The sequence below is a fragment of the Paramisgurnus dabryanus genome, chromosome 2 (genome assembly GCF_030506205.2).
Source record: "Paramisgurnus dabryanus chromosome 2, PD_genome_1.1, whole genome shotgun sequence".
Classification (NCBI taxonomy): domain Eukaryota; kingdom Metazoa; phylum Chordata; class Actinopteri; order Cypriniformes; family Cobitidae; genus Paramisgurnus; species Paramisgurnus dabryanus.
In genome coordinates, this window is record NC_133338.1 from 54,855,822 (window position 1) to 54,865,955 (window position 10,134).

At 38.4% G+C, this 10,134-nt stretch overlaps 1 protein-coding gene across 1 annotated transcript; it reads left to right on the forward strand.

Annotated features, from left to right (window-relative positions):
* The first annotated feature begins 138 nt into the window (after positions 1–138).
* Positions 139–9,638, forward strand: LOC135743914 (collectin-12-like). The gene is made up of 10 exons (XM_065261812.1): positions 139–588; positions 833–883; positions 978–1,100; positions 1,751–1,837; positions 3,774–4,817; positions 4,953–5,438; positions 5,932–6,077; positions 6,273–6,382; positions 8,179–8,324; positions 8,400–9,638. The coding sequence occupies exons 1-10, from the start codon at positions 582–584 to the stop codon at positions 8,405–8,407; spliced, it is 2,208 nt and encodes a 735-aa protein (XP_065117884.1). The 5' UTR covers positions 139–581; the 3' UTR covers positions 8,408–9,638.
* The last annotated feature ends 496 nt before the right edge of the window (positions 9,639–10,134 follow it).

Genomic DNA, 10,134 nt, shown 5'->3' on the forward strand with positions numbered 1-10,134 from the left:
AAAAGGCATTTGTGTGCCGCTGGTTTCTTTATCACTACAGTGTGTACCACAAAAGTGTGCATATCTTATGTGAACTAAGAAACTAGCTGCATTGTTCTGGCCGAACCTCCCAGAAACCTTTCTAAATGATTTCCAGATGTTGCACAAGGGGCTGAGCTCTCGAGCAGGGCCTTTCATATAACCATCAGCATTGTTTCTGCGCTCTGCACGTCTTCTTTCACTCTCGACAGAAGAAAACTGTGCATCTTGGCTGATGGAGAAAAGATATGGTCTGAAGGGTTTGGGTTCGAAACTTCCTGTTCTGTTTGACATTTTTGTGGTTTGTTGACCGAACCCGAGTGCATGAGGAGGACAAACGCCATCAGCGCCACAGAGGCTGGTGTGACAGCAAGAGATTTTCTCTGTTTGAATTACAAATACAAATGAAAGAGAAGGAAACCCGAGAGCATTCAAGACTGAAGACTGCAGAGAAAACAGCCTGAACTTCTTGCTTTTGTGAAAACAGCTGGTAAACAACTTTGTTGGAAACACTGAATGCAGATTATATAATTTTCTTGAAAGGCCAAGTCGTCTCAATCACAATGAAAGGTAAGACACACAAAGATCTGCTTTCACAATAGCAGTATTTTAATAGTTTAGCTGAAGTATGTTGCTGTAAAATAATACTTTGCCGTTCAATTTTTTGTGTGAAAAGAGAAAATCAGATCAAAATAAAGTGACATTGTGCTGTGTAAGGACTGATTTCCACAAAGTTGCTTAAGTATTTAGCACATTTTGAATATGTCAACATACGAGCATTTGTTATTGTTGGCCACCTCTCTTTGTTTCATAGATGAGTTTGTCGATGAGGATGATGTTCAGTCATTTGGATACAAGAGGTTTGGTGGGTAAAATACACTAAAATTATGTAGGAAGCGTTGTTTAGAGCTTCTTCTTGTTGTTATTTTCAAGCATTTTGTCTTTGTGTATAACATCAGGTATCCAGGAGGGAAGTCAATGTAGTAAATGTAAGAGCAGATGGGCTCTTAAGAGCGCTGTTATCTTGCTGTATGTGCTGTGTACATTGCTGACCATCGCTGTAGCTGTGCTGGGCTACAAAGGTAAAACACACAAGTTTACGATGTGATGTACGAGTCAGAAACACAGATTTTAAATCTAAATTTTTTAGTGTTGAGCAACTTGGCTGAACACCCAGTCGTGGTGAAGTCATGAAGGAGAGCAGATGGTGTTGTTTCCAAACACCAGATCAGATGCCAGTGTTACAGTTAGTATGCAACTTTATGCAAAAATAAGATATTGTATATCAATTATATCAAATAAAATATTATAAAGATTTGTTGTTGGAACATAGTAAGATGAAAGTAACTTTGCACTACTGCTTACCTAAGACGAATCGCTCTGTTGTTTTTGTACGTCATTTAAGATTTAACCGTCTTCTAAATGCTTACATGTAAATGTAAAATGTCTCTTCTGTTTAGCTCTGTTTTTTCAGCCTTTTCACAATATATATATATATATATATATATATATATATATATATATATATATATATATATATATATATATATATATATATATATATATATATATATATATATATATATATATATATATATATATATATATATATTCATATATTTTAATGAATATACTGTATACATTTTGATTTCACAAACCTTTAAATCTACATAAATCTCTAGAGTTAAGAAACGTATTTAGGGCACATGTTGTCATTCATGTTCACATTCAGTGGTCCGAAAGGTGGATGATGTCACTGAAGGAATGGAAAGATATGGAGGAAAAATCGTTTCCATGGAGACCAATTTAAAAAGTCTTGGTGAGTGCAATGGCAAGCCAACATTAAAAATGTTTAATTAAAAGTAACTTCTGTAGCGCCTGTCACAATTTTGCCTTTTAGCAAACTTGCAGCATTACAAAAAAAAACCCAGAATAATATGGTGAAAATAAATGTAAGCAATAAGGTATGAGAGACTGTGTTGTATCATGAATGAGTAATGGCTGAACAGCATTGTGTTTGCATTATTATCGCGATACAGCACAGCCTTGAGTACCTTATAGCTTTTATAAAACTGTAACCTCACAACACAAATAACTTTCATTAAGTAAAATCACTAAAAGTCCTAAAAATGTTTATGCAATGTGATAGTTCACCGAGAAATGAAAACTGTGTCATCATGAACTCACTCTCAAGTTGTTTCAAACTTGTATAAATGTTTTTGTTCTGCTGAACACAAATTAAGATATCTTAAAGGGCGGTTTAATGTTATTTCATGCATTCTGACTTATTAACACTCTCATGTTAAACAAACGCAAAGCTTTAAAAAAGCAGTTCAGCGTGTGACAGAGTATTTCTGGGCCAAACTCACATTTCCTCTTTCCTACAAGTTTCTACAAGTTTTTACGAACATGGGTAATCGTTACATATTGATATCAGTTACCCCATATTCATTTTATGGGAACTTTCCCCCCGGTAAAGCAAACCCACACGTCAATCAGAGTGAGAATGAGGTACTCATTATCATGGTTCCTTCTAAGCATCACTGCACAATTTCTTTGTTTTATATCAAGAAAGTAGAAGTGTGTTTTTGGATGTAAGGAAAAGAAAGCCTTGTTCAGTTTTCCAAGTAAGCGAGCTTTATGGAAACTTGGGCTGCAAAACGATTAATCGCGACTAATTGTTTGCAGAATAAAAGTTTTTGTTTACATCATATACTGTATGTGTGTGTACTGTGTATAATAATTATGTATTTATAAATACGCACAGATGATAGTAGATATTTAAGAAATCTGTGCATATACATTTTTATATAATTTATATTATATATATTTATAAATACTTAATAGATAGATTTTTATCTTTAAATTATACATGCATGTGTGTGTATTTATATATACACATAAATATTGTATTGTATTGTATTGTACTTTTATTCTGCAAACAATTACTCATGATTAATCATTTTGCTAGCCTGGTCACGCTCCATTGCAAAGCGTTACTTCCGTTAAGGAGGGTCCTCTGTTGAAGTTTAAAACTATTGGATCTGCCCAGAGTCACTCAGGATCTGCCATAGGCGATCGCTAACGTGTGGTTGTGACGTATATCATGCGCCGAAACCGGCCGGAAACAACAAGTCCGAATAATCAGACCAACAAAACTTAGCAAACCTGGTTCTTGCTCCGGCTTTAACTTCTGTATATTCGGCAGTTTTGCAACAACGGGCCGAATAGCTTTTCTCACGTCTTTCTCCGCTCCCATTACTGAACTACAACTCAAACTGACGCACGACCTAAATCTGATAAAACTTAAAGACTCTTCGGATATATGAAGGATATAATAATACTCTATAGGTACTCAAGATTAACATAAGATAAGCCAAAACGGCGTGTGTTATGTTTGATTTAAAGAATGTAACCAAGCAGATCTGGGGCACAATTGATTTCCATAGTAGGAAAATATAAAACTGTGGAAATGAATGGTGGCCTAGACCTGTTTGGTTATTAAAAAGAGTGAGTAAATGATGACAGAATTTTCTGATTTTTATAGGGTATATAATGGTGATAAAAATATGCATAGTTAACAATGCATATAAAATTTGATTTAACTTATAGGCTGTTAAAACTATAATGGAGTCAGCAAGTTAGTTTGGCTTATGTTTATCAACCAGGTTTATCTTTTATACTCTAAAGCACCTGTTGGACTACATTAATTCTTAATATTCCCACTCCTCCCCAACTCTCTGTATGTTCTTCAGATGACGAGGCAGGTCTGAAGACTGAGAAAGCGTCCTCTGAGCTACAGACATTTCGCTCTGGGTTATCGGCATTGCGGCACACGCTAACTTCAGTCACGCAGCACGTCAGCACCAATGCAGCGGCACTGCAACAGCTGCAGTCCTCCTCACAGGATGTGCGTTTGTCACAAGGCCAACTGCGTTCCCAGCTAAATGCTCAAACATCAGCCGTGCACTCTGCGAATGCCACGCTATTCTCTGTCACTGCTGCCACACCTGCACTGAAGCAACGCACTGAACAACTGCAAAAAAAAGTGCAAGAAAATATAAATACGCAACGTATGTTGCAGTTCATGATCGACCGCCTCAATCTCACTCAAACACGGCAAGATGGAATTGCATTAGTGCTGCAGCGGACGCTCGAGACGGCAGGTCAAAACACGCAAAACGTACGCATCGATGCGCAGGCGCTAATACGTGACACGCAGCTCGTTCGAAGCGATGCAGACTGGCTTCGAGAAAAGATTCAGAGTCTGGGGAAAGCACAAGGCAACGCCTTGGCCCAGATTCAAAGCTCTAGCGATGGACTCGAAGAGTTAAGTGCTCAGCTTTCTACCATATCTACACAGATCCTGAATATCAGCACGCTCAGCGATAACAATGCAGGAAACCTGCGCGCGTTACTGGACCAGCAGCTTGACTTTGGAAACCTAACTAGTGCACGCTTCGATCACATCGAACAGCAGCTGGATGCGATGGAAGAAGAAGTAGACAAAGTGACGGGAAATATAAGCTACTCGACACAGCTCCTCGGAGGGGTCAACAGAAAGCTGAGTGAATTGAGGAGTTGCTCCGACACTCTTGGACGACATTCTGATCTTCTGGTGGGTTTGAATGTGACCTTGTTTGAGGTGAGGACAGACGTTTCCACCCTGAGGTCAAAACAAGATGACCTCGCAGCTCGACTCGATACGGAGGTCAGCAGCCTGTCCGTCATTACGGAAGAAATGAAACTGGTCGACAGCAAACACTCTCAGCTTATCAAAAACTTTACCGTGTTACAGGGTAAGTAACAGAAATGTGCAAAAATGTGCAGCTGCTAGAGTTTACAATGTTTGATCTGTGACCCACTTTCAATGACTGTGACAAGGTATTTCAGACAGGTTTACGTAGTAACTTGTGGCTGCCGTCTCTTGTCAGGTCCTCCTGGTCCAAGGGGTCCACGCGGTGATAAAGGGTCACCGGGAGAAGCAGGTCCTCCAGGTTTGAAGGGGGAGAAGGGTGACACAGGAGAGGCAGGTCTACCTGGTCCTCGAGGGGAGAAGGGAATAGCTGGACCTCTTGGATTCCCGGGGTTAAACGGTCTGCCAGGACTACGGGGAAGTCTTGGGCCAAAGGGTCCACGAGGGTCGGGAGGCCGTGCGGGACCTCCAGGAACCAAGGGAGAGCAAGGCTCCCCGGGACTACCAGGTAAAGATGGTCAACCGGGGCCTCAGGGTCTTCAGGGGCCAGAAGGAATTCGTGGACCAATAGGTCCAGCAGGAGAGCCCGGAAACAGGGGGGCAACGGGACCAATGGGAGATCCGGGACCACCAGGGTTTCCAGGCCCTCCCGGGAAAACCTTAGCAGTAAAAGTGGGACCAACACACCAGCAGAGACGCACATCAGAGGTTTATTCTCAGGAAGGCAAGCATAATATACACACAACACAAATCACTGCATGATTTAAACACCCATTTCTACGGCTGGGTTGTATATTGAGGTTTGGTCATATATCTGTACTTTCCCTAGCGGGATACGTGACAAGAAAATAGCGTCTATATCAGTATGGTCTGATATGACTTTCCGTCTTTACAACAGAAGCTCTACTCGAAATGTGTAGGTCAGACATAAGTTCCCAACCGGCTGGCATGTTGTGCACCTGTATATTTTCAAACAGGAAGGAAACCACTGAAACCCCTGACATCTCACATGAGGCTTATAATACAATGCATAAAAAATTATTTGAAATATGAATTTCAATCAAAATTGCCCAACCTTACCCATTTCTACACAGTCTAACCAAACAAAACAATGTTGATGAATGCGTCTTATGAACATCCACATGTATTCATGCACCTAAACTTCAATCTAGTCAGACATCCTATTGTAAAACAGACGCTCTCGTTCACTTTCACAGAATCATCTGGTTGTCCTCCTGGTTGGTTGGGGTTTCGTGACAGCTGCTATTTCTTCTACATTGTACCTCTCAACTTTGAGAACGCTCAAAAATTTTGCAACAATATATCTTCCTCAATGGTTATCATCAGTGATGTTGAAGAACAGGTGAGTGGACAAATGTATTCCTATAGAAACATTACGAGATGATAAATCTGAGCATTGTGGAAAAGATCCTGCATGAATACTTATTTTCCAATAGAGCCAAAGCATTTTAACTTTTTCAAAATATATTAACTTATTAATTTTTAGTAATAGTCTTGGAGGGTTTGTGAAGATCCTTTTATATGTTGGCATGTTTAGCGCTGGCTGCATCTGAACACTGTTGGTCGAGGATATTTTTGGCTGGGACTTACAGACAGACTGGAGGAGAAAGTTTGGAGATGGGTGGACGGATCGGTGCCCATTTTTACGTATGTTATTCCTCACAGATAAGTTTAAACTTAAAGCACACAAAACAATTGTTGATTTCTAGTTCAAGTTAAGATCTCACTCAACGAATGTATCCAGTCATACAGCTTATTCAGTCTGCCGCCATGTTGATTCCAGTCTGAGGCTGTAAGGGATGGATGTCCAGAGGGTGTGCTTTAAACTTATTGTTTTGTATCGGGATGCTGTTCATTATGTTTGCTAATCATTAATTTTTTATGTTTTAAGCATGCTTACTTTTCTTTAAAACACTATAGTCCTATAACTAAATACATATCTCCAATTCAGATTACAAAAAACGCAAGGCATGAATACGTTAAAAACGGTTTAAGCACATTGTTTTTTAAGCACGTTGAACAGAATGAACAGAAGCAGGCTTATTTTCTAAATAAATAACATTTGTATATAACTTTGGGGGTTTTACAGTCCCTCCAGAAAAATCGCATGATTCAACGCATAATCAGCCCAAGTCCGCATATTTATACAGGGGCCGCATTTTTTCAAATACACCGCAATTTCCCTGCATAAATTGCAGATTTTCATGCACAAAATATGCTGGGCTTGCATGATTTCATAATCCCCACGTTTTTGTAGCAAAAATCACAGATATCTTAGCAGAAAGTTAAAAAAAAGTTGCATTTACTTCACACAAGCGCAGCCATGTCCCCTGTTGCCATGGGAAGTGACGTGATTATGTGATGTGAAAATCATTGAAAAGCTGCAAAAGAATAAATATCCCACACATTCCATTGCATTTTTAAAAAAAATGTGCCTCAAGATCAAGGATTTTTACCCGCAACAATCACAAAAAACTCAGCGTTTTTCTGGAAGGACTGGTTTTACCTCTAACAATAGTTGCACAACGAACTATCGCGTAAATAGCTTATTAAAAGTTATTAAGTCTTAAAAAACATAACAGAGAAATACATGTGACAATCTCTCATGATCTATACAAACTGGAGATGTATAGTTAATTGTTGTCATAAAATATTGTAATGTTGCGCTATATTGTTATTTTAAAGAAAAGTAAACATGCTTACAACATGAGAAAGAAAAGATTAGCTAATATACAAATCAGATATTATGTACACAATGCACTATGGTCATATGTCCCTTCTCATTTTAACAATCCACGTTTTCTGAGGTTCTGTGTCCTTTTGACAACGTGATCTCACGAATTTCCGTGTTATAGTCGAAGGTATATTTTGCTCATTTATCCATGTCATTGTCACGGATCTCCGCATTTGTCAGGCTTCGTACCACAGACTTTCTTTTTTGTGTCAGTTCACTTATTGGTTACTCAATTGTTTTTCCTATTTTCTTACCTTTTTCGCTTGGGTTTGGGGTTAGAATGACTTTCTGTAACATAAAATTACATCCTAACCCAAACCCAACTCTAAACCCAACTCTAACCCTAACATCAGGCGACAATTGTTTAAAAATCCATGAAAAAAGTGACATCCTAACCCAAACCCCAAATTGAGTAACCAATACGTGAAACTGACACGGAAAAAATAAAGGCTGTGGTACGTGATAAGGACACGGATAAATGAGCAAAATATTCCGTGAACGTCTATCCCTCACAGCCTCGGTTTGGAATCAACATGGCCGTGGACTGAATAAGATGTTTACCACCTGTTATATTCCCTTCAGAAGTCTTTTTCACATACAGTCGATCAATTTATCACCAGTGACCACTCAACATAATCACACTGAAAATGAACATAAACAAAACTAATATTATGTGTTGTCCATAAGCCATAACATAATGTTTGTGTAGGAATTGGAGGTCTGGTCAGCCTGATAACTGGGGTCATGGACATGAGGAAGGTGAAGACTGTGCAGGAATCACACATGGAGGTCTATGGAACGACTTTTACTGCGATGAGCTCCATAGTCTCATCTGTGAGAAGAAAAAAGATCAATGTGAGTATTTGTGTACGTGTGTGTCGAGTCTGCATCTATCTGTATTGTCTCACAATTATGCTTTGTTTATTTCAGCTGTGTGAAGATTGAGATGTTGTTGCATCGACGACACCGATGTGATGGACTCATCCCACTGCCATAGAGGTACAAGCTGGTGGCGTACGATTTTGTCATCTTAAAGAAATCGCTCTTCCTCACGAACACATGGGACTTTATATCGTCTATTGAAAATGTCTCTTTTCCATCTCATACAGCGTCATTACTTCTGTTACTACAACTTATGTGCTACGGTATTGATAAAAACACTGATAATATTGACTTCTTCAAGATTATTACGATTATTGAAAAGCAGATTAGTCTCATTTCTGAACTAGATGAAATGAATGAAATGACCGCTTCTCTCGTGAATGCACCAAAAAGAGCCAGAGACAAATCTGTCCTCAAGATAAAGCACATGCGTCTGGGATATTCACCATAATGTTCAACAGAAGAAACAAAGTTATAGTTTTGGATGACATGAGGATAAGAAAGCGATACCAGAATGTTCAGGTTTGGAAATGACTTCCACTTTAATCTGCCATCACTACTGTACTGTAGGTTTAAAGAAACTATATGTTAAAGCTACGCAAAGCTGCTAAACCATAAACTAACCCAATTAACCTTCAGTATGAATTAACCAGCTAAATAAAGTGTAAACCAGAGAACATATTTTAACCGTTGAATAGCGTTATTTACAGGGAAGAAAAAGCTAGATAAAAATTATAGTTTTATATTTTTGTATTTTTATATACCTGTTTTAATGAATTGTGTATGTGAATTTTTATTGTATGAAATAAGCTAGACATACAGTATACGGTTAGCATTAACATATAAACTCTTGATTTGTTAGGAAAGGACAATATTTGAAAATCTGGAATCTGAGGGTGCAAAAAAATCGAAATATTGAGAAAATCCAAATAAAGTACTTAGTGACACATATTACTAATGATAAATACATTTATGATATATTTACGGTATTACATTTACAAAATATCTTCATTGAACATGATCTTTACTCAATATCTTAATGATTTTTGGCATAAAAAAATATTTTGACCCATACAGTGTATTTTTGGTCATCAAATGTTGTAACCAAATAGTGCTTCTGTTTTCCAGAATGATTTCATTTGAACTTTGATTATTTTCTTTGTATTAATAAGTGCAATACTAATGCTGAAACATTTACTTTTATTCTTTTTTTTATTCATGTTTGACAACAAGACCTTCATTCAGTACAATTGCCAGATATTGAATTAAATGACATGAAAATGTGCATTTGAAGTCTTCACATTTGTACGGTTTCATCACCTGCAGTCCATCTCTTTCTCTCCTCAGCTGCACAGAAGATTCAAATGATGTAGCACCGTTGAGATAGCGTACGAAACGCAAGTTTCTTACAAAAATAACAACGCAACACAGGACGTCTGAGCGCTAGATGCGCTATAAGCATTCGGTGTTAATGAAACAAACAGTGCCGGCCGCTGCCTCCTCTGAAAAAACAAAAGATGTGTTCGGGGGGTCGTGTGTGGCTCATCACATCAAAATATGTGTTTGACGCGTCATGTGAACCTATGTGCATCACGTGTCAAGTCAAAATACGTGCCTGCCGCAGACGCGTTGAAAGGGTTCATTATAAAAGCGATGGTCAGGTCTCGCAAGACACTAACTTGACACCAAACTCTGATTACACATGAGAATATGCGAGTACCTAGCAAACGCGAGTTATAATCTGTAGCAGGAACTTATTTTGACATGACACGCAATGCACATA

Coding starts and splice junctions, on each gene's coding strand:
- LOC135743914 (XM_065261812.1), top strand. Junction 1,101..1,750: donor AGCTGTGCTGGGCTACAAAG/GTAAAACACACA, acceptor GTTCACATTCAG/TGGTCCGAAAGGTGGATGAT. Junction 6,383..8,178: donor GGATCGGTGCCCATTTTTAC/GTATGTTATTCC, acceptor ATGTTTGTGTAG/GAATTGGAGGTCTGGTCAGC.